Source organism: Lontra canadensis, unplaced genomic scaffold, assembly GCF_010015895.1.
Source record: "Lontra canadensis isolate GAN:19392208 unplaced genomic scaffold, GSC_riverotter_1.0 scaffold3, whole genome shotgun sequence".
Lineage (NCBI taxonomy): Eukaryota > Metazoa > Chordata > Mammalia > Carnivora > Mustelidae > Lontra > Lontra canadensis.
The window spans coordinates 20,256,958-20,280,411 of record NW_022630997.1 but is presented as its reverse complement, the minus strand read 5'-3'; the positions used below and the strand labels follow the sequence as shown (position 1 = coordinate 20,280,411).

The 23,454-nt window shown below is 54.3% G+C and overlaps 1 protein-coding gene across 1 annotated transcript in view; it reads right to left on the bottom strand.

The window, feature by feature from the left end:
* Positions 1–4,424: 4,424 nt before the first annotated feature.
* Positions 4,425–23,454, bottom strand: part of RRP12 (ribosomal RNA processing 12 homolog) — a 29,362-nt gene continuing 10,332 nt past the window's right edge. The window contains exons 11-34 of the mRNA XM_032883174.1: positions 21,789–21,900; positions 21,463–21,560; positions 20,134–20,248; positions 18,765–18,907; positions 18,429–18,550; positions 17,460–17,524; positions 17,203–17,365; positions 16,615–16,769; positions 16,322–16,389; positions 15,672–15,765; positions 14,960–15,118; positions 14,744–14,824; positions 14,414–14,519; positions 14,096–14,203; positions 13,413–13,570; positions 11,940–12,031; positions 11,573–11,734; positions 11,280–11,452; positions 10,920–11,063; positions 8,524–8,573; positions 7,063–7,135; positions 5,469–5,536; positions 5,122–5,204; positions 4,425–4,756 (exon numbers count right to left, since the gene is read on the bottom strand). Of these exons, the coding sequence (XP_032739065.1) occupies positions 4,654–4,756; positions 5,122–5,204; positions 5,469–5,536; positions 7,063–7,135; positions 8,524–8,573; positions 10,920–11,063; positions 11,280–11,452; positions 11,573–11,734; positions 11,940–12,031; positions 13,413–13,570; positions 14,096–14,203; positions 14,414–14,519; positions 14,744–14,824; positions 14,960–15,118; positions 15,672–15,765; positions 16,322–16,389; positions 16,615–16,769; positions 17,203–17,365; positions 17,460–17,524; positions 18,429–18,550; positions 18,765–18,907; positions 20,134–20,248; positions 21,463–21,560; positions 21,789–21,900 (2,695 nt within the window). The 3' untranslated portion in view covers positions 4,425–4,653. The remainder of the gene's footprint in view (positions 4,757–5,121; positions 5,205–5,468; positions 5,537–7,062; positions 7,136–8,523; positions 8,574–10,919; positions 11,064–11,279; positions 11,453–11,572; positions 11,735–11,939; positions 12,032–13,412; positions 13,571–14,095; positions 14,204–14,413; positions 14,520–14,743; positions 14,825–14,959; positions 15,119–15,671; positions 15,766–16,321; positions 16,390–16,614; positions 16,770–17,202; positions 17,366–17,459; positions 17,525–18,428; positions 18,551–18,764; positions 18,908–20,133; positions 20,249–21,462; positions 21,561–21,788; positions 21,901–23,454) is intronic.

Below are 23,454 nucleotides of genomic sequence, written 5' to 3'. Positions count from 1 at the left end.
TCATAGCAGAAGTTACAGTAAACATGATTTCAGGAAATGGCAAGCCAGCTTATAATGCCCCAAATCAGCGTTATTTTCTGGAGTACGTTCATCTATCTATTCATAATAATGTACAGCAAGAATAGAACAAAGAACAGTCATCATGTCGCTTTCTTTTTCTTTTTTTTTAAGATTTTATTTATTTGACAGAGAGAGATCACAAGTAGACGGAGAGGCAGGCAGAGAGAGAGAGAGAGAGAGAGAACCAGGCTCCCTGCTGAGCAGAGAGCCCGATGTGGGACTCGATCCCAGGACCCTGAGATCATGACCTGAGCCGAAGGCAGCGGCTTAACCCACTGAGCCACCCAGGCGCCCCAATCATGTCGCTTTCTAAGTATTGCTTTGCATGATCCCGCATCGAGCAATGGCCTTACACTCCTGTGTACCTCAAGGAGCAACACACTTCTGGGCTCAAAGATTCTTTGTAAATAAACCGACCTACGTCCCCTGGGAACGTGGACTGCCATTTAAACTGGGCCATTGAAAACAATGTTTATCAGATGTTTATATTGGTAGAGTAAAAAGTTTGGAATATAAACTTGTATTTTATAACTCTATTTTTGTATCAAAAACCCCTCATGTATTATAAAACAGGAATGAAATATACAGTTGATACAGCTGACCCTTGAACAATGTAGGGGTTAGGGGTACTAACCCCTGTTCAGTCCAAAATCCACACACAATTTTTGACTCACTCAAAACTTAAGTACTAATAGCCTACCATTGACCAGGACTCTTACTGATAACATAGTTGAGTATATATTATATACTGTATTCTTATACAAAGCAAGTTAAATAAAACGCTATTAAGAGCATAACAATGGGGGCGCCTGGGTGGCTCAGTGAATTAAAGCCTCTGCCTTCAGCTCAGGTCATGATCCCAGGATCCTGGGATGGAGCCCCGCATGGGGCTCTCTGCTCAGTGGGAGTCTGCTTTCCCCCACCCCTGCCCCCCCCACCTGCCCGCCTACTTGTGATCTCTCTCTGTCCAATAAAGTCTTAAAAAAAAAAAAAAAGAACATCATAATTAAGAGACAGCACAGATACAGTTCTGTGTGGTATTTATCGAAACAATTCGGGCGCCTGGGTGGCAGTCAGTTAAGCATCTGACTCTTGGTTTCGACTCTGGTCAGGATCTCATGGGTTTTGAGATTGAGCTCTGCACTCAGCAGGGAGTCGTTGTGAAGATTTTGTCTCCCTCTGCCCCTCCCCCTCCCCAGGTTCTCTCTCTCTCTCTTTCAAATAAATAAATAAATATATATTTTTTAAAATCCATGTGTGCGGCACCTGGGTGGCTCAGGGAGTTGGGCCTCAGCCTTCGGCTCCGGTCATGATCTCAGGGTCCAGGGATTGAGCACCACATCGGGCTCTCTGCTCAGCGGGAAACCTGCTTCCCTCTTCCCCTCTGCCTGCCTCTCTGCCTACTTATGATCGCTCTGTCAAATGAATAAAAAAAAGCATGCGTAAGTGAACCTGTGCATATCAAATCCGTGTTGCTCCAGGGTCATCTATTCTAAGATTCACAGTCAGAATTTGGTGGAAGGATTCCAGCTCCTGCTTTAACTTTTGTTTTTTCCAAATGTTCTGTAAATCTTTATTACTCTTATAGCAAAACAGAAAATACATACTAATTTCTTAAGTTACCCTGTGATGAAACATAAGCACGAAAAAGAATGAGAACAGAGTCCACTTGAATATCGTACATTATTTTCTCACCTGTTGCACACAGTGCAGGAAACACGATGAAGTGGGTGGACTGAGGCAGGGATGCAGAGACACAGTGGACCTAAGGTGGCAGCCCCCGGCACAGGTTCATGTCAGGAGCCGTTGCCACCAGGTCCACAGCCAGTCACGAGAAGCTGCATTTCCCAGAAAGAGTTGAGGTTGGTTTAACCAGACCCACTGGTGTCCACAGGCGTCAGGATGGGGGGGATGCGAACGGACTGCCTTTGTAAACCCCCGATGCTGAATGCTGCCTCGGCCCACACAAGGGGTGCTGTTTCCGTGCAGTCAGGCAGGCCGTGTTCTGCCTTCCGTTTGAGAAGAAATAGAGAATGAACCCCAGAAAAGCCAGAGGAAATCTGACTTGGATTTCACCAAAAGTATAACAAAATTAAAAGTAGTAGATCTGGATCTTGGTGGAGGCCCTCAGCTTTTCTAGCTGTCCAGAAACGGAATGAGCCTTGCATTGATAAATATTCCCAATTCCCCTTCACTCCCACTGCTGGAACAAAAACAACACTGATTTTGGTAACAAGTGTTTCAAGCACCTTAAGTTTCTGGGCAGATTAATTCTTGCCTCTGCTTTAAGATAATTTGCATTTGAAGTCGACTTCCACAAGAATATGGAATTCAGCACATCAGCAATACCAACTTTTTTTAACCATTTTTTTTTCCATAATGAAGTTTTTTTTTTTGAAGGATTTTATCCATTTATTTGACATACACACACAGCACAAGCAGGGGGAGCCGCAGGCAGAGAGAGAAGCAGGCTCCCTACTGAACAAAGAGCCCGATGTGGGGCACCAACCCAGGACCCCGTGACCACGACCCAAGCCACAGGCAGGCACCCAACCGAGCCACCCAGGTGTCCCTAAACAATTTTTTATTATTTTTTTAAAAAGATTTTATTTATTTATTTGACAGTGATCACAAGTAGGCAGAGAGGCAGGCAGAGAGAGAGGAGGAAGCAGGCTCCGGGCAGAGGAGAGAGCCTGATGCGGGCTCGATCCCAGGACCCTGGGATCACGACCTGAGCCGAAAGCAGAGGCTTTAACCCACTGAGCCACCCAGGCGCCCCCCCCAACAATTTTTTTAAGGATTTTATTTATTTGAGACAGAGAGATACAGAGAGAGAGCATAAGCAGCGGGAGAGGGAGAAGCAGATTCCCCACTGAGCCAGGAGCCCAATGTGGGACTCGAGCCCAGGACTCTGGGATCATGACCTGAGCTGAAGGCACTTAACCACCTGAGGCACCCAGGTGCCCCAACACCAACCTTTCTAGGCACTTGCTCCAGCCCTACATTAGAAAGAAAATGAAGGTCCCTGGAAAACACACTATAGTAAGCAAGTTGGCTTCAGACTTTTTGTTAAAAATATCAACATTGGGCAACTGGCTTATCCCCATTCCTGCTCTCACGGAGTGTCTTTCGGCACGTGGCTGATTTCCTGACAAAGGAAACAGCAGAGGGCTACGATAGGCCTAGTTTGCACCGAAGTGTAACCACAGGGGTCACAGATCACGTTGGCAAATTTCTAATAGCCATCTCTTGTGACCAAGCCCGGACGTTCTGTGAACAAGGCATGGAAAGAGCGCCACCTCTGGGAGAAGTGTGGTTCCTCTCCACTTCCTAGCCCCCAAATAACTAGGAAGAGATGCCCTCATTTGGGGGTGGATGGATCAAATCAAGACTGGAGCTCCTGCGCACAGGGCCTCCTGGGAGCATTATGTGAGCCAAGGGCATGAAACTAGAATGGAAACTACTGAGTATGTGTGTGTGGAGGCTGGCGGTAGGGGGTTGTCTCATTGCAAACGGAGAGAATTTGAGAGGAATAAAGCTATGGATGAAATGCTAGGGGAACATTCCTCCTGTTGGGAAAAGCCCCAGGGTTCCTTGCTTCTTGATGCCTGTTAGGAAAGCACACACAGGGGTCCCCTGGTTGATAAAGTGACCTCAGGGGCAATGGGAGGTCAGCACTACTATTCCCTTGACTCCAGGCCAACAAAGCATGCTGCTCTCTGCACAACTTGTCTACCTGCCTGGGAAACCAGGACATGATGATCAGGGAGGCAGGAGATCGGGCTGTGCTCGGCACTCGGAGGGGCTTGGTAAACACCTCAGTGAATCCGGGAACAAAGCTGCCAGGAGAAAGCTGTGTGCAGGGCGGCCGGGGGCAGCCAGAGCCATGGCTCTAGCCAACTCTCGGCAGCTCCACAGACCGGCTCCAGAGCACTCCCGTGCCTCCCGCACCTCCAAATGTCACCTTCCGACTGGTGCTGTACAGTGAAGCCGGGGAGACCTCCTGACACAGGTGGATGTCCCTGGGCAAGTCCTAAGGCCTGACCCAGGGCTACCTGCAGTGCTTGAGACAGGATGCCGGGACCGGCCAAGAAGCGGTCAAGCTACTGTTGCCAGTAGCTGGACATGGTTCTTGGCCCCAGAGGCGCAGGTGATAAAGCACAGTGCTTCCAAGGATAACGCATGGTGGTGCCCGTTTATTCTACACCTGGTCACAGCAAATCTTACACACCCAGACCACAGCCAGGCTAAGCGCCACATGGCTATAAGCGGCTGGAAGAAACGGAAGCTCTGTTCTGCTCTGGCGCACGGCCACCTGCACAGGAAGGTGCTCTGGTGCACGGTCACCTGCACAGGAAGCAGTGAGGCCACATTCCCATCCCTAGGCCTTGGGGACATCTCTGAGGGGCGACTCCAGTTTGGAGCTCCCAAAATCCTGGGTGCCTCTCTGGAAGCCAAGCCCCGTCCAATAAGTCATTCTGAGTCCAGGCTGTGCCAGAACCTCGAGCATCTGGAGCTGATGTCAAAGCAACTCAGGAGCTGCAGGGGGGACCTTAGGCGGGGTCACAGAGCAGCTCTGGGGGCCCCGGGGCTTCAGGGCCGACGATCCTTCCTGCGGAGTTTGTGTCCCACCTGGGATCCCCGCTGGGCAGCTCTCACCAGGCCTCTGAACTGTCCCTGCAGCTTCACCTTCTTCCTGCAGGGACAGGAATAGAAAGGTCACATCTCCCTGAAGACAGGTGGTCCCCTCACCGTAATGCTGAAAGATGGCCACCCCAGCATTAGGAGGAACAGGGGGGAAGTGTGCTGCCTGGCAGTGGACTGCACGTGATCTGGACAGACCGGGCGTTCCCCTGCCTGAAAGAGCAGTTCAAGTCAGCAGCACACGTTTGTGCCAATGGTGTGACGGTGCACGTTAAAAAGTCCAAATTAAAAAACTGGGAAACACTTAGCCATTAAGCTGAAGAGTTTACTGAGAATGAGGCCCTCCCCTCTTTGGAGCTCAGAGCTCCCAGGCCCGCAGCCACCATCCCAGCCGACCCTGCACCACCCATCACGTACCTGCGGTTGAGCTTGGTTCTGTTGAGGGGGATGTAGGCGTAGGGGTCGAGCCGACCTTTCTTCTTCACGTCACCCTTTGCTTTCTGCTCAGCCATAGACACAGAATCAGCCAGGAGCGTAAGGTTGCCCTTCCTCCCTGCTCCTGACTTAACAGGGCCCATGTCCTCCCCTTCACTCTGTGCCTTGGTAGCACCAAGGGCACTCACATCCCTGCAGTGGCGCCCAACAAGGGCATGGACTTGAGATGCTAACAGATCCTCAGTGTGCCCGTCGCCGTGGCCTGAGTCTGGCCCACACAGCTGCCCTCGCCCTTTCCCAGGGGTTCTGTCTCTACCCATGGCTCTTACCTTGGCCTTGTACTCGGCCCCAGGCATAGCCTTCTTGGCCACAGGACGGTGGATGCCAGAGCCTCCGGCTAAAGGGAGAACACAGAGGCCATGAATCAGGCAAAGCCAGGGCAGCATCCTCCCATGAGAAGGGAATGGGTACCTTCTCTCTGCAGAGCTGCCAGGGAGCAGACAAATCAAGGCTCACAGCCGGCTCTGTCCCCTACCCAGCAAGGACAAAGACCTTCCTCGAGAAGGGACTGTCCAGTGGCTTGACAGTTTAGACCAGTGGGCTCGTCAGTGGCCCTGAAGCTGCAGAGACTGACCAGCAACGTCTGAGAACACACACCTTCTCCGCTAACACAAGCCACCCCACAGTCTCCAAAGCCAAATCCACTCTGTCTGCTTTAGAGAAAGAACGGAAGGCCTTGGCTCTGAAGTCAGACCCAAACCCAGCTCCCTGTTGAACCGACCGGCTGAAACCTCAGTAAGTCTCTGAGTTTCTGGAGCTTTTAACCTCATCTGTAGAACAAGGCACTTCGGGCTTCAGCTCGTTTGGGCTGAACACTGACACTGACAGAGAAAGGCAGCTCTTGTCCCATTGTACAGACTTGCAAACTGCAGGTACAGACACCCAGGTGCTTCCAAGGTCACCTGGCATTTCCAGTCCGGATCTGAACACACTCATGAGTGGAATTCTACAACGATGACTCAGGAGGACTATCTGAGATACTCCGGATGAAGGCCGCTTTTTCTTTCACAGGTGAGAAACTGGAAGCTCAGAGAGGCGGCAGACTGGGCCAAGTCAGCCTCACAGCAGAGCACCAGCTGTCCCACCCCCGGAGCCTGCGCCACACTGGCCGGTTCCACACCACAGCACCTCAGAGCAGAGGCGACAAACTGGGCGCTGGCCTGGGAGGCCACAGAGGGAGAAGCCAGGAGGCTCTCTAGCTGGGTCAGGCTGCCGGAAGACTCCGAGGACAAATCTGTTCCTGCGACTGGGGACTTGCAACAGAAGCCCCTGTCCCTCCAGATGCACCGCTGGGGCTCTGCTGGGGCCATTCAAGGCCAGGGGCTGCCCGCGGGGGAGGGGGCCGGAGATGAGTAACAGAGACCTCCCCTGGCCGCGGGCAGCCATGTGGGTATCTCTAGCAGCTGCTCTGGGGAAACGAACAGCTCAGGGGACCAGAGACAAATGAGTAGGGGAACACCCTGGGCTGACCCTCCCAGCTGACCCTCCCAGCTGCCACCTTCCATCCTTCCAGGCTAAGGTGGTCTCCCCAAACCCAGCCCAACTCAGGGCTGGACAAGAGATGCAGATACCCCCCAGGAAAAAGGGTGTGCTGCAAGCCTCACGGAAGGCCTAGGTGGGTGGGACAGAGATGGGGCTCAGGGGCTCCCAGAAGGGCTGGAGGTTCCACGCATAGACCTCCTGACCCCCAGGCCTTGACACTCTCAGGCCCTACCCCAGTCCTGGGTGACGTATCAGCCAATCTTTGTCGGTGCTGACTGACTGCAACGTGGCCATGCAAACTCGTGGCTCTGCCTGCAACTCCCTGTCTAACACAGGGGACAAGGAATACAGTGTCCCAAGAGGGAAGCGTGGAGGCCTCACCTTGGTACCGAGGTGGCATCTCTAGCTCCTCATCGTCAGCCTCGTTCTGATGCTTGAGCTTCTGGTGTTTCTTCTATAAAGTGGTGAGCAACATTCATTAACAAGGATATATGATCACCTCATTAACGTTCCCAGTAAGAGCAAGCAACCTGTGTTAGGAGAAAAGGTTCCCAGCCAAGCACTCCACCCTCCACTTACAGACGAGCACACTGAGGCTCAGAGAGGGTAAGGAACTAAGATCACACAGCTAAATAGCACAGAAGCAAGGTTCCAGCCCAGGCCCTGACTGCTTCACACAGAACTCCTGTCCCAGGGCTCCAAGTGCCCATCTAGGTATCCTAACCTAAGCTTACGCTCCTGTTCGGAGGGGGCCTCCTGCATCAGGGGTCTCTCAAACCCTCAGCTACACTCTGACCCTGTAACTCCGATCTTTTATGTCTGGTTTTCACCCAGGTCTCCAAACGGAATTCTGCATGGGTGCAAAGCTGTGGTAACAAGGCAGTTCGTCGGGCCCTGGTGGGAAGACGGACATCTGGCCAGGGACAGGGCAGTGGTGAATGATATTAACGAAAGCAGTAATTTGGGGAGAAGACCACCAGATGCTACACTCATGTGCTTGACACGTCCAATCTCATCAAGCCAGCGCGATAATTCTTCAAGATCCACAGGTGACAAACTGAGTGAAAAGTCAGGCTGCAGTCGGAACGGGGCCCCAGGACCTGCCTTCACTACTAACACTGTATCCCCTGCCTCTCCCCTGTCCCAAGGGGGATACCCAGGAAGGCTGAATGGGCTGGCCACAGTCTGAGAGGACAAGGAGATAAGACATTGCTCCAAAGTGCCCCCGGAAGTGCTGTCTGCTGGGCGTGGGAAGGACAGTGAGGGGCTGGGCCCACATCACCCTCGCTAGTTCGGGTGGGGCAGGTGAGAGGCTGCACTCCATCCTGGGAGTTACCAAGGGGGTTAAATTCTGGGGCTCAGGAGATGGGAAGGCCAGGGTTCGAATCCCCTCTGCACCTAACAATCCCTGTAAACTACTTACTTTCTGCAAGCCCCCTCTGCAAACGGGGATGATGAGGGTCCCTGTCACCTGTGAGGATTAGCTGAGGTGATGCGTGGGGCCCTGTGCACTCCCCAGTGGTGGCTGCCCCTGCCCCACGCAGGAACCTGCCCCTTGGAACACAAAGGCCAGATGTTGCTTGAGCCCTCGGGGGAGAGAAAAAGGGCTCTGCCTGTCTCCTTCAGCTGGTCACCCACTACAGTGCACCCTGTAACACACACCATACCCTCTGGACTGCCCCCTACGCACCACCACAAGGCTCTGCTGTGGATTGAGGAAAAAGGGCAGGTGGGTGTGTGTGCACTGTGTGGGGGAGGGGAGTTAGGGAAAGACAGGCAGAGGACCTGTCAGCGCAAGGCTTTGCCCTGAGGGCACAGCCGCCCAACAGAGGAAGTACTCACACTCCTGACACCCATGTCTTCCATCACGTCAGCCATCTCTTCGTCCTCCCCTGGAACCAAAAGGAAGAAAGGCCTGTGAGCATGCAGGGAGCACCCGTTTGCCCAAAGCCCACAGACATCTCGTCCTGCCTTCTCCTGTCTCATCAGGCTGACAGAGCTGGCAACTCCAGCCCAAGAAAACCCACGTCCTTCTGGGCGAGACAAGACTCCTGAACACCGACTGCCCCTTTATCTTTCCCATCCTAGGCCCCATGGATGACGGCCCCTCAGGGAAGTGGTGATCCCACTTCTGAGATAAACACAGCTTGTTCTGAGACCCTAAGAAAACCCTGGGTTTCCTGGGGAGTCAGACACGCTCCAGCCCCACAGACATCCCGCTCTGCCTGGAGGACAGCCTCATTCTCCAACTTGAGAAACGTTTCTTTCTTTTTCTTTTTTTGCTCTCTATGAGCTGAGCGCTGTGAAGGAATGAGCCAAAGAAGTATGAACCAAGAAAATACACAGGCAACCAAAGTAAAAATAGATAAAATGGACTATCACAAAACTATACTTCCGTGTCTCAAGGACACAACAGACTGAAAAATCACTCTACAGAGTGAAAGGGAGAATGTATTTTTAAATCATACAGGTGACAGGGGTGCCTGGGTAGCTCAGTGGGTTAAAGCCTCTGCCTTTTCGGCTCAGATCCTGATCCCAGGGCTCTGGGATTGAACCCCGAGTCAGGCTCTCTGCTCAGCAGGGAGCCTTCTTCCTCCTCTCTCTCTGCCTGCCTCTCTGCCTACTTGTGATCTCTGTCTGTCAAATAAATGAATTAAATTAAATTAAAAAAAATCACACAGGTGATAAAGGGTTAATGCGCAAATTGTGTGAAGGCCTCCAAACTCAACAACACAAAACAAACATCTCAATTAAAACGAACCAAGGGTTTGCGCAAAGGGAATTCTGGCACACGCTGCAACCCGATGAGCCTTGCAGACACCAGCTGAGAGAAATACACAGGTCATGGACAGACAGTGCATCATTCCACTTACTTGAGGCATCTAGATTCCAACTCAAATTCAAATGACTACAGACAGATTCTGGAATGGGGACTGTCAGGGGCTAGGGTGGGGGCCAGGAGTAGGGGCTGTTTAATGGGCACAGAGCGTCAGTTTTGTAGCTGAAAGTGGTCGTGGAGATTGGTTGTCAGACAACGTGACTGTACTAAGCACCACTCTACATGCTCAAAAATGGTTCATGGGGTAAGTTTCTTATTACCTGTACTTCCCCCTATGAAATTCTGACCAGCGGGGGGAGACACAGTTAAGCAAAGTCAATCAACAAGCAAATAACACCACAAGACAACCTGGGACGACATGCCCCATGCTGGGTGGTGCCCAGGCTTGCCAGGAGCGCTGGGGGACGAGGCTGAAGGCTGAGGACCAAGGACGGGCCACAGAAAAGCACTCGGATTGGATCTTAAAGAGCGGGGAGGCAGGAGGAGAAGGGAAGGGTGTTCCCAGCACCAAGGACATCTGGGCAAGAAGGGAGCAAGGAGACTGGAACCTAAGAGCGGTGAGAGGGGGCAGTGGCAGGACTGGATCAGGAACCAGTGTGGTCACCCTTCCACCAAACACAGACACGGCTGTTCTGGCTACCCACTTTATCTACAACCATGATGCCCATTTTGGGATAAGGATATTAAAGCACAGAGAGGTTAGTGATTGTCCCCGGTCACACAGCAGGTAAGCCGGGTGTAGGGGATGCCATGAGAACACTGGTTCAGAGGCTGTAGTGAGTCAAGCGCCCAGGGATCAGGACAGTGGGAATGAAAAAAAAAGAGGAAGGCAGATAAATGTCTGAAGACAGGCTTTCTGATCCAACAGATGACACGGGGGAGGGGGGTCAGGAAAGACTCCACAGGACGAGACTTCTCACCAGGGCCACTCCCAGACAGCAGGAGACCATGCAGTAGGGAAGGAGGCAGGCTCCAAGCCTGGGTCCTCTACCTCTAAATGAGCTTCCAGACCTCAGCCAAATCACATTTTTAAAAGAAGAAGAAGGAGAAAAGGAAAAAAATGGGAGAAGAGGAGAAGGAAAGCAGCAGAACAAAATAAACAGAGGCCAAAACAGTGTGTCGCGCACGCTTAAGAGGAAGTACGGTGTTTTGAAAGTTCTGCCTGGATGATGTATGTATTGTATAAACGGCTAGCTTGCAATAGAAAGATTTCTTAATGTGGTCAAAAAGTCTGAGAAACTCAAAAAGTTTGAGGAAGTTGCCTTAGCTCCAAGCTCCTTGTCTCTGCTGTTACCTACACTCCCCCAGCAAGTGGGCGCTGAACGAGTGAGGGAATGAACAAGAGAGTGCAGCCCTGCCCAGGCCAGCACTGTGTCCCCGGAACGGATGACAGTCCCACCTTTTGTGCCTTCCTCCTCCTCCATCCTGGCCGTGGCAGCATCGTCCTCGTCCTCGTCCTCCTCCCGGATGATGAGGCGGCCATCGGCGCTCACCTTGAAGCCGTGGTCCTTCTTCTTGGCCCGGCCAGGCCCAGGCTGTGTGGCTGGTGTGGCAGAGTTGGACAGTGAAGAGGTGGCAGGTTAGTCCTAAGCCACCCACAGCCCCCTCCAAACCAACGACACGGGTGCCTGCAGCACACGGTGTGTGACTGTGGTGGTTAGGGGTGCCCACTGGCCTCTGGGGATATCACCCCAACCCCTGATGGGGCACCAAGGCGAGCCTCTTTTCTGGACTCATGTGCCAGTCACTTCTTGCTTACCGAGGACTCGCTGGGCCACCTTAGGGTCCAGGAAGTTGAGGGGTTCATCTCCACCACCCTCCTTCAGCCATGCCCGGCTCCTCTGTCGGGCCAGCCTCCGGCGTTCCTTGGCCTGGCTCCTTTCCTCTTCTTCCTCCTCCTCCTCCTCCGAGTCGGCCAGAATCTCCTCGATGCTGAGGACAGAGAAGTGTCAAGTCAGGGTGTTCCCAGGAGAGGCGGGGGCAGCTGAGCATGGGCTGGGCAGGCTGTGGCTGAGGAAGACCCGGTCTGCAGGACCCCACTACGGGTCTTACCTGTCGCCTTTGCCCTGGGCAGACTCCTCTTCCTCCTCCTGCTCCTCTTCCTCGGCAGCCTGGCTCAGAGCACGGTGCCTCTTGGCGCGGGCCTCTGCCTTCCGAATGTTCACCAGGACCTTGTGGTACTCCTCGGGCAGCAGCCCCTTCACCAACTCAAACCTGCAGGGCAGTGAGAGGCTGGCAAGGCGCACGGGCCACAGAGTGTTCTTTGGAAGTAGAAGGACTCGGCCAGAGCCCTGCTGGCCACAGGGGTGGGACTCAGACCCAAGCCCTCCTGCCCAGTCCGTTCTCTGCAGGCTCCCTGCGGGGACTGGAAGCCCATCAACTCCTCCCTGACCCTCCCCCGTGGGTCCCGCACACAGACCCGAACTTGCGGATGAACTTGATGAACAGGTTCCGAAGCTTCATGCGGAAGTGCCGCCGCATGTCGTCTGAAAGCTTCCCGATGGCCTCCATCTGCCGGGCAGAGCAGCGAGGGTCAGGGGCACCCTCTACCCTGTCTGCCCTCTGTGGTGCAGACCAGGCACACAGCAAAGGGCTGAGGGTCGCAGCAACCCCGTTCCTGGCCCACCCCTTGATCCAACTGCATTTCTGCAACCCAGCGGCCGTCCACCTTCCCCCTAAGCCTCCTCTGTGACAAACCACGACTACCCTTCCGAGATTATAGCTTCCGAGTCTTCCGAATAGTCTGGCATCTCTCCTCTATTACCTCACTGAATCCTTAGAACCCCATGAGGCAGATCGATCATGATGCCCAGTTTACAGACGAGGAAACGGAGGCACAGAGAGTTAAGTGGCTGTTCCACGGCCAGGGACAGCAGTCAGCCCAGGCCTCTCTGATGCCATGGCCCACACTGGGCCCCAACACCGCCAGGCTTCTCCAGGTCCCACACAACCCTTCTACCACTCTGCGTTCATCTCGTGGGGACAATTCGCACACCTTCGTCGGGCTTGGCTGGGACCCACAAATGGGTGGCAGATCTCTGCAGTGTCCCCAAACAGAGGTGGGGACACAGGGCCCCAATGACCCTTTGAAAGGCTTTCATAAACTGTCGGCACCCCATGACAGACCACTGCTCTTGCCCTTCTCATTTCTGGTCCCCAGTAAGGTGGCAGGCTTGGGAGGGCAGGGGCAGGCTACCTTGACCCCCATCTCCCCTTTCTTTCCTTTATCCAAGGCCAGATACGAAGAAGAGAGGCAAGAGAGACCTGGAGGTGTGACCCCACCCAGCTGGAAGGGAAACACTGAGGAGGTGGACGTAGGGGCCAGAGAGACCCAGCTGGTGGCACACCCTGGGCCCAGCTGAGGGGCTGGGACCCAACCCCGGGGGGCTCTGCGGGCCCCTATGCAGTCAACCGGACTGTCCAGAGGAGCTTCCTTGAACCCAGAAGGTCAGAATGCAAACACAAAAAAAAGAAAGCAAGATAATGGGCCCCGCGGTGGGGAGAGCCCTGAGGATCAGTTCTGAGCTTTGCATTCTGGTCCCAGGGCCACTCTCACTAGCAATGTGACCTGGGGAAATCTCTGGCCTCAGTCTCTCCATCTGTAAAACAAAGGGTGATCATGCCTCCTGGCCTACAGCCTGCAGAGCCCTTGTTTCTATGAAGGGGGGCGGTGGGCCATAGGAGGCGGCCCGGCACCATGCACCTCCTTCACTCCCACCAGGTAGGTATGTGTTACCCTACCGGTCCTTTCTAGGGCTCCTGCATGACCTGTTCCATGAGATGGTTCATAGCTAAACACACGTCTGGAACTTGCTGGCCTCAAGGCTTGCTGCGTCCGTGCCAGCAGGCCAGAGGCCAGGCTGCCACCCACCGAGGGGAAGGGGGCGCTTACCACCAGCTGCACGTGTTTGGCCAGGCACGCCACATCCATGACCGCTACTGCTACCTTGATGAAGCCCAGTGCTGACTTGACCACATCACGGGTGCGGGAAGCCAAGAGCAAGCACACGTTTTCCAGCAGCTGCTCGATCGTGCTGGTCCCCATGAGACCTGGCAGGGCGGCGGGGGTGGGGGTTCCAGAGGGCCACTGGCAGAGACGCCCAGGACCCCATCCAGACCCAAGATCCCTGTCAGGTCACATGAGTTGGAACTAACACTTGGGGGACTTCTGTGTACCCGGCATGGTCCTAGTCACTCCGCATAAAGTACAGCCAACCTGTGATTAAGTCGTGTTTTTCTCTCCCGTGTTAGAGGTAAGAAATTGAGGTCCTACGAGGTCCATAAACTTGCTCAAGGTCTCCCATGGTTGGTAAGAGGCAGAACCGGGACTAAAACCTAGGGCCTGACCACCTCTGATCCCCTCTGACAGTGGGACACAGGGCAACTGCAGGTACACAGAAAAGATGACACGGATCGCAGCAGGGACAAAAGGCAGCTAGGCTTGGCTTTGGTTCTTTCTCCTCCCTCGAAGAAGGAAGGTGATAGCTACCTTATTCTGATAATGACCTTGCCCTGACCTTCTGGGCATTTTCCTAATCTGAGGGCTCCCCAGGCTTTCAAGGAAGCAGCATTCACCTTTAAACTCAAACAGGAGGTGGGTCAGGGCCAGGATGCTGCAGCTGACCATGGTCACAGCGCCCACGAGGCCAGGGTAGATCAGGACGAGGTAGCGCTGCAGGGCTTCTGGGAGGGCGAGACAAGGGCAGTCACACAAAGGCAGAACCACTCCGCACGCTGCACCTTGGGCTCCCCAGGGAATGGGACTCCACCCAGAGAGGAGCAGCCTGCCCGCTCCAGAGCCAGGCGGCTCTCTCCACCTTTTGTCTTTAGCTAGTGGTCTGGAGGTGTACCTCCCCGAGACTTGCGAGCGGAGCACGTACCCCAGCCCCTCACCTTCTTGGTTTGGGCCAAACCGAAGGAAAGCACGGCCCATCTCCAGCAGCAGGGCAAAAGCGTTCTTCCGAGCCCCCACCGACACCTCCTTGGTGCACAAGATCACCTGCCCAGACAACCCCTTAAACACGAGCTCCGGAGCTGCCCGCCAAGGGACCAGGTGGTGGCCTGAGGCAGAAGGGGGCAGGCAGGGGTGCCGACGCTCCCAGGCAGAGAACTGAGGCACCCCTCACCCCTGTACTGCTCTCCCCCAATCCTGACAGGTCGTCAGAAGCCACACTCCAAGGAGTCCCTCAGAACACACCTACACCCGCCGCCCGCACCCCTCACCTCCGGGACGAGGGCAGTGATGAACTCCTCGTGTTCAGCGGACAGCTTCTTCACGATATGTATGAGGCACTTCAAACGGGGCTGCAGGGCAGGGGGAGGAGAGTTAGGACCCCTCAATGCCACCTATGCCCCTCAAGTCCCCTGTCTCTAGGATGCTTCTCCCCCAGTGTCGCCCCTCCTCCCGTGGGCAGAGCATGGGTGCCTCGGAAGCCTCACCCTCTTGGCAGGTGAGGAGGTGCCCCGCAGCGAGTCCAGCAGGGTCGTCTTCAGGTCGTCCAGGTGGCTCTGCACGAAGCGGGCCCCAGGGCCCTGGGAACTGGCGCACACCTCCTCCAGCACCCGGTAGGCCTTCTTCTGTACTCCGTGGGCCTTGCTCTGGGCAGGGACATGGTGTTCAGGGATAGGTGAGGGAGGGGACTCTGGGGTCCCCCATCCATCCATCCACCCCCACCTGCACTGTTCAAGGACAGTCACAGTACAGCCACCATTAACTGTGACCAGCACTGGGGGGATTTGGGACCGCAGCCTGCCTCTGGAGGGCTGGCAGAGCTGGGAAGGCTAACTCTATGCCAGGCAGGGGGGGATGCTGCAGGGGGAGAAGGCCCGCCAGCCTCCACTCCACTCACAAGCCTCACGGTGACGCTCATCCAGCAGCAGGACCCTGCAGCGCCTCGCCTGCCCTGAGGCCTGTGTGCCCACTCCCCTTTCTGGCTAGAGCACTCTGCTCTCCCCTTCTTTGCCTAACTCTTTGGCATCACAAAGGAGCTCTGTTACTCCCGCTAAAACAACTCTCCAGAAGTTAGGTGGCCTTGTCCTGGCCTTCTGTGCCTGCCCGAATGGTCCAGACAAGAAGACAGGTCCCACCTTTCCAAGGAGGCCCCTCTTCCCCCAGGGGTGGTCCCATGGGAGTCCAGCCCACACGGCTCACCTCCAGGTAGGGCCGGATGGTGGAGTACAGCTTGCTGATGGCAGCTTCATCCGCGTGGGGAGCCAAGGCCACAACCAGATCCAACACAGACAATCTGCTCAGGGCAGAAGACCAAGGACGGGTTTAGGGTGGGCTGGAGAAGGGCACAGACTATCAATACCTTCTATCTACTGGGTACAGAAGTGGGAGAAGTCGGGGTGAGGAGGACCAAGGGCCCCAAAGGAGCCTGGGAACAACAATCACAGCTCGCAGCCAGTTTAGCCGTAAGGAACCATCTGTGGTTCCAAGGTCTTCATGTGCATTTAAGCCTTCAGTCCTCACAACAACCCTGGTACAGGTCTATTATCAAGCCCATCTTCAGAGAGAAGGACAAAGAGTGCACAGAGCAGGTAAGTAATCTGTCCAAGGTCACAGAGCTTGTCATTAGTAGAGCTGGGATTTGAACCTGGGCCGTGTATCGCCAGGGTCCGCATCCTTCCCCAACAGGCTGTAATGCTTCTCTGAGGAGAAGCCAGTCAGGCTTCATTGTTGAGCTGGGACATTCAGTATCTCAAAACCTTCCCAAATAACAGCAGAGAGAAGCCACAGGGCTTCTGCTCGACACACACTCTAGCCACCTGGGCTGTCCCAGCTCAAGTGGAGCGTTTTACCTGGTGAAGTCAGAACTAGCAGAGTCCAGCACCTTCTCGCTGGCCTTTTCCAGGAAGCTGTTCACCAACTGGCAGCCGCAAGGGGATGAAAAAGAGGGAGTTGGTGAAGAAAGAAACACAGAGAACTGCACCCCTCCCCACACAGCCTTGACTCAGGTGCCGCTGGTATCCAGTGCCCTGTCCCCCAGGTGGTGGAGCCCAGGCAAACCCTGGTAGGTGGGCCCTTTCTCACACACCCAACCCAACAGTCAGCCACCTGACCGTTCCTCCCTCCCCTCCACCAGCTCGCTCACCTGAGGGTCTGTAATGGTGAGGTAAGTTTTGACCGTTTCCAGCACAGCCCGGCGGGGGGCTGGGGTGTCCCCAGCTGCAACAGGTTGCCCGTATAGGTTGAAGAGGATTGGCAGAAAGTTCTTGGCAAAACGGCTCACCTCCACACGGTCGGCCTCTGGCAGGAGGACCAGTTTGTGTAAGAGGGGCAGGAGTCAGCCCCGCCTCACAGGCTGTTAGGGCTGCGGCCCAGAGGCAACCTTTTGGAGGACTCATGACAGGACCTGAAGCCCACAGATTTGGGGCTTCTCTGGGACAAGAGGTGTCCCCATACTCTACACTCCTCCGTGGCTCTGTCCTGTGGGTCAGCCAAGAGCCGGACACATGATAAAGCCCTTACACCGATAACACCCAGCAGCTGTCAGCATAGTGGGAGTAAAGAGAAAAGGGACAGCTTTCAGTGTCCTACTAACTCCTTGGGTCCCCAGCAGAAGCCCCAGGTCCTTGCAAAGCCTCCGCTATGGCTCTGGCAGTGAGGCACAGCAGGCCAGGAGACCCGGGCCACTGCCACTGCCCCCCTCCCCACCCCCAGCCTTAGGGCCCATACATACCCGCCTCACAGCCCTTGGTGACGAGGGTGCGCAGGGCTTGGCACACAGTGACCCTCAGGTCTGGGCGCTCACTGATGGCCGTGCCCAGTGTCCGTGCCAGCCCTTTGAAGGAGGCGGCCACGTCCGTGGGCTTCATGCAGAACCCAGGCAGGAGGGTCCAGATCTGGGGGGTTGGGGAGGGATGGGCAAGGAGAGTGATGTCCCGCCACTCAGGCCCCTGCACCATCCAACTCATGTCCCCCCAGCTGATCCCTTACCTGCCACTGGAGTGTATCGTAGATCTTGGACTCCACTGTCCTGCCAGCCTGGGCCAGATCCGTTGCTGTGTGTGACACAAGGAGAGAGTGGGACCCTGGGCACCCTTCAGGCCAGGAGCCTCATTTTTACCAAAATCAAAAGCCCAATAATGAGAACAGGAATGTGGGTGATTCCGCTCTCCCCACAAACTGAAACATGATACTTGTTCATTCGAAAAAAATTTAAAAGATCTACATAAAACAGGCAGTAGGTATCTCCTCATCATCTTAGCTTTCCAGGGATAGCCACGACCTCTACTGACTCCTTCACGTTTCTTTACACACACACTTTTAAAAATATAAACAGGCCTGTACGATGCACATACTGTTCCGAAACGTGGTTTTACTTGACGGACGGTAAGGTTTCTGAGTGGGAGGCTGTCTGCTGGGCACGTCCATGACGACTGCGCTTCCCGCTCACAAGGCAGCTATCGCCCAGAGTCTACTGAGGAGCAGACCCGGAGGAGCTGAATCAACTGCCCACAGTCACCCCGCTGCGGTGCGGCTCCGCTGAGATCTGCATCTGACCTGCTCAACTCACCGCCTCCTAAATATGCCCGTTCCCGCGTGAGGTCTCCCTCTCTTCACAAAGACCACACCATGGCCCACGGCGGGACTTATCGTAACTAAGTTCACCAGAACCCCCCTGAGGAACGTGGAGGTTTTGTCAGATTTTTATGAGGAACAGCTCTGCATATATACAAACTGGTGTGTTCTTGTCTAATTACCTCAGTAGGACAGGAGGCCGCTGTTGGCCTGCCACAGGGCAGGTCCCATGAGGGGGAGCTGCCTGGTTGTGCCTCTAAGGGAGGAGGAAGGCCCTCAAGCACTGGCTGGCCACCTGCCTAGCAGAGGGACGCGGCCCAGTGTCCTAGGAGCCCTTCCGGACCCCTTCCAGCCAAGGCTCCAGGACTAAGGTGGGGCCCATACCTTTGTTCTTCAGGGTGGTAGCCAGGGGTAAGAAATAGGTGGTGAAGAAACCGAGTCGTGTTTCCTGGACATGGTCCCGGATGACAGGCAGCAGCCAGCTCCGTGGGAAATCCAGAGTCTCCCTGGGAGGAGGCAGGGAAGGCCCAGTGTGAGGACAGCAGACCCAGCAGCCACGGCCCACCGAGCCGAGGAGCTCGAGCCCTGCTATGGCCTCTCCCGCTGACCCCCACGTGACACACAGAGACCTCACCCCAAAAAAGTGAACACCCTACTGAAGGAGAACAAGCGGCCGACTGCCCCGGGGCTCGTAGGGAAGCCAGCAAGAACCGCACTTACTCAGAGCCATCAATTTCCAAAGGCACAGCCTCTAAAACCACCTCAGGTCCCATGCTGGCCACCGCTGCCCCCACGGCCTGATCCAGAGCTGCCGTGTGAGGGAAGTGCGGGGAGAGACGCAGGTCACACAGGGACTGGAGGCACTGAAGCAAAAAGACATGAGAGGATACACCAAGGCCTGCTCACAGAGCAGGAGCCCATGGCTGAGTCAGGGCCAAATTCTCAAACAAGAGGATGAAAGCTCAGGAATACGGGCCCATGTTCAGTGACCACAAACCAATAACCACATTTAACCTGTTGAAGAGTCTCACCTCTCCCCAATGCCCCAAGAATTTAAAAGATTCTATATTTATTAGTAACACGTAAAAATCAGAATTCACGTACAAACATACATTTCCTGTTTATCTTGAAAAAATGGGAAACTCTGGCCAAGGGAAAAGACACACCCACGTGTGACAATTAGCAAATTAGCAGATGCTGAGGAGTGGATGTCCCTCAAGACAAGGCTGTGACCTCTGGCCCACCACAGCCCCACAGAAGCCACCAGGGCCTTGCCTGTAGGCAGCCAAGTTCATCAATCTAACCTATTAGAGGCCAGGCTTCTTGAGGAAGCCCTTGCTGTCCCAGAGTGGCTCCGTTCTTCCAACCAGCAATGATGAGAGTCAGTGAAGGCCCCAAGAGGCCAGGAGCTGATGAGGGGTCTGGGGCCTGCCTCCCTAGCTGGGGAGGATCCCAAGGGGATCCCTGACCCTTTTTTTTTTTTTAAGATTTTTTATTTATATATTTGACAGAGAGAGAGAGAGACAGTGATAGAGGGAACACAAGCAGGGGGAGTGGAAAAGGGAGAAGCAGGCTTCCTACTGAGCAGGGAGCCTGATGCAGGGATTGATCCCAGGACCCTGGGATCATGACCCAAGCCAAAGGCTGACGCTTAACAACCGAGCCACCCAGGTGCCCCAAGGGATCCCTGATTCTTAAATAGTTTACTCTGGGCTGCAGTAATCTGTCTGAGACCTAAGGCTGCTTAAAACACTATAATCCCTTGTTAGAGGAAGTTCAGAGAATCAAAAACAGAGGATAGGAGTAGGGGTGAGGGAGAGTCATGATGGTTCCCTGTTCAAAGCCATCAACCCCAGCCAGGACTTACTGGCCAAGGGGCCAGGGGAGGTCCCAGCCCTCTTTTTGTTACTCACATGTTGGCTCAGACACTTTCCTGGAAACACTGTGCTGGGCACCTGCTGTGGGTGCCATTAGGGATACAACAGGGGGTAAAGTGCACAAGTAGCAGGCACATGACCACTCTAGGAGCCCACAGTCCGACAGCCCAATCGCCACCTCCTGCCTTGGCCCTGGCAGCTCCCCAGCTCACCTTCTTCATCACAGGATGGGCCTGCCTCCCGCAGGCCTGGAAGAAGACACACAGCAGCTGCAACACGGAGCTCCAGGCTGCGTGGAATCTGTATGTCAGGCCTTCCTCCACTGCCCTGCCAGGGGAACAGTCAGGGTCAAGTTCCTGCTCACCTGGGCCCCAGTCAGGAAGTCAATGGCTGGCCCATGAGCTTCAGACCACCAGCTGGCCAGTAAGCGTGGAGCCCCGGGAAAGGCCAAAGGGGAGAACTAGCATTTACGACGCAGCCCCTGTGCTGAGTTTCATCTGAAATCCTATTGCTTAAAGAAAACTCTGAGGTACGTGGTTTCTTCCATCTTCAGATTGGGAAACTGAGGCTGAGAGAGAGGAAATAACCTGCCAGGGTCACTCTGCTAGTGGCCACCCTGGGCCTCCAAAGCCCATGCTGTCCCTGTCTCATGTTCTCCTGGTTTGACCCAGGACGGGCTGCCACGGTAGAGCAGGTGGTCTGGGTCGAGCGTGGAGAGTGGCACGAGGTTGGCTCTGCCTCCCAGCCTCCTGGAGGTCCGAGGCAAGAAAGGCCAACAGGGGTCAGAGTCAGGAAACAGGAGAGCTGGAGGTGCGGGTGGCTCTGAGTTTTCCTGAAACTCCATCACAGATGCATCCAGAGGCAACAGGCCCGTTTCCTCACAAGGAGCAGGACCCAAAGCACCACAGCCTGGAGGTGAGCACACAGACCCAGGGCAGACACCAAGGATCCTCACTCCTTCCCCAGGGCCCATCCAATGTCTGCAGTGCTGGGAGGCCCCTCACCAGCTGCAGGAAGGACAAGGATGGTCAGTGGCCACGCCTGGGAATGGCTCCTCTTACAGGCGTGGAGGGCAGCACGGCACGTGAACAAGAGTGGGCTCTACTGTCCCGTGGCCCCCTCCTAGTTGTGTGACCTCAGCCTGTCTGTCTGTAAAGTGGGGGTCAGTACATATCTCCTAGAACCACGAAAACCACTAATGGCTTTTATTCGCTGAGTGCTTAACTGCGTGCCAGATACAGTTCTGAGAACTTTACACATACACACACATTGAACCCTCACATCTGTCAGTAATCTTCGACTGATGAGGACCCTGAGGTATTTAGATGTGGAGGACACGGGGGAACTTGCCCCAGATGACCAGCTCAGAATCCATACTCATGAGCACATGATGGCACCTGGAATGTGGCCAGTGCTCCATCAACAGCAGCTGTTCTGGCACTGCACACATGCCCCCAGTAAGTGACAAGTGGAACACCTGTCACTACAAGGAACTTTCTAGAAGGTACACCTATTCCTTAACACAGATGCTGTGTTCTCACCTGAACATCTTGAAGACATGCTGGGCAGGGCCAGAGGCTGAAGAGGTCACGGAACCAATGCTGGCCATGTGGGGAGCGACACATTCCTTCAGGATCTCCTGCAAAAAGAGGCCCCAGCTGTCTGGGCCTAAAGCAGCCTCCCAGCACCACTCAGACCTCCTAGCAAAAGTGATTGCTTTTGGACACTTCCAGGAAGCCGATCCCCACCCCAAGATCCTCCTCCCCAGATCCAGCTGGAGGTCTAGGGAGAGTTCCAAGAGAGACAGGGCAGCCAGTAGAACCCTCTGTATTCTCTGCTTCCCCCCCTAAAGCTGGGGCTGGGGTACCTGAAGGCTCTGAGTGGCAGCTGTCACCACCTGCGAGTGTGGGGAGAGGAGGCAAGTGGTCGCTGTTCCAAAAAAGCGAGGGAGGTGGCCCAGCCCCAGGTCCCGCTGCAGTCTGTGAAGACAAAAGGCTTCTGTGGGGCCTGGTCCTGGGCCTCAGGGACCCACATGGCCTAGGTCCAATGACAGTCACTGATTTGGAAGGTTCTACAGGGCCCTTCTAGTGGGCAATTTTAAAAAGTACTGTTATTCAAGTTAATAGCCACATGTGGCAAAAAAAATTCAAGTAGGTCTTCAGAATATAAAGAGTATACTTTCTTTATCACACTTTTCTCCCAGACTGACCTTCAGATGAACTTTCCAGAGGAAAATCAAGGTTAAGTTTCTCAAATACTCTTCCAGAAGGTCTTACACATGTACAAACATAGGAAGTAATATATGCTAACATCTACTTAACACTTTTCATTCCCCAAGCACTGTTATAACATATGCGTTCACTTAAACCTTGTGACAACTGAGATTCAGTCCAATGACTTAATAATTTATTTTAAGTGGGGAACCTGAGGCACAGAAAAGTCAAGTTACTTGCCCAAGGTCACGTCGCGAGTAGGAGGCAGGAGTCAGGATCACACCCTGACAGTTTCGCTCCAGAATATGCTGTGAGTCTTCTCAATACATTTTGGGCATCTTTCCGGGTGAGCATGTACCTCTCTACTTCAGCAACTTTTTTTTTTTTTTTAAGATTTTGTTTATTTATTTTACAGAGATCAAAAGTAGGCAGAGAGGCAGGCAGAGAGAGGAGAAAGCAGGCTCCCCGCAGAGCAGAGAGCCCCATGGGGGGTTCTATCCCAGGACCCTGGGATCGTGACCTGAGCCAAAGGCAGAGGCTTTAACCCACTGAGCCACCCAGGTGCCCTACTTCAGTAACGTCTAATGGCTACAGAGTATCTCACAGTATATTGACCAGTCCTCTCCTCAGATACATTTGTGTATGGTTGTGTTTGGCTTCTAAGTTTTTCTGCTATTAGCTACAGCATTACAACAAACAGCCTAGGACGTATGTTGTGGCACAATTGTGGAGGCTTGCAATCTCAGGACTAATCCTGAGAAGTGGAGGGGACACCTGGGTGGCTCTGTCAGTTGAGTATCTGACCTCAGTTCAGGTCATGGTCTCAGGGTCCCAGGATGGAATCTTGAGTCCAGCTCTGCACTCAGCAGGGAGTCTGCTTCTCCCTCTCCCTCTGGTCCTCCCCACTTTGCTCTCTCTCAAAGAAAAAAAATCTCAAAAAAAAAAAAATTCTGAGAAGTGGAGAATAAGGCTATTTTGCCATTTTCTGGCATCTCCAGATAAGAGCTGGATGGTGTGGATAGAGGATGTGGGCCTGGCAGATGCGGGCTGGAGACCTGTCTTCGCTCCTTTGCAGCGGCATGACCAGCTACCTCGCACTGCTTGTTTCTGGCACAAGAAAAAGACTAGCAGGGGCGCCTGGGTGGCTCAGTGGGTTAAAGCCTCTGCCTTCGGCTCAGGTCATGATCCCAGAGTCCTGGGATCGAGCCCCACATCGGGCTTTCTGCTCAGCAAGGAGCCTCCTTACCCCTCTCTCTCTGCCTGCCTCTCTGCCTACTTGTGATCTCTCTCTGTCAAATAAATAAATAAATAAAATCTTAA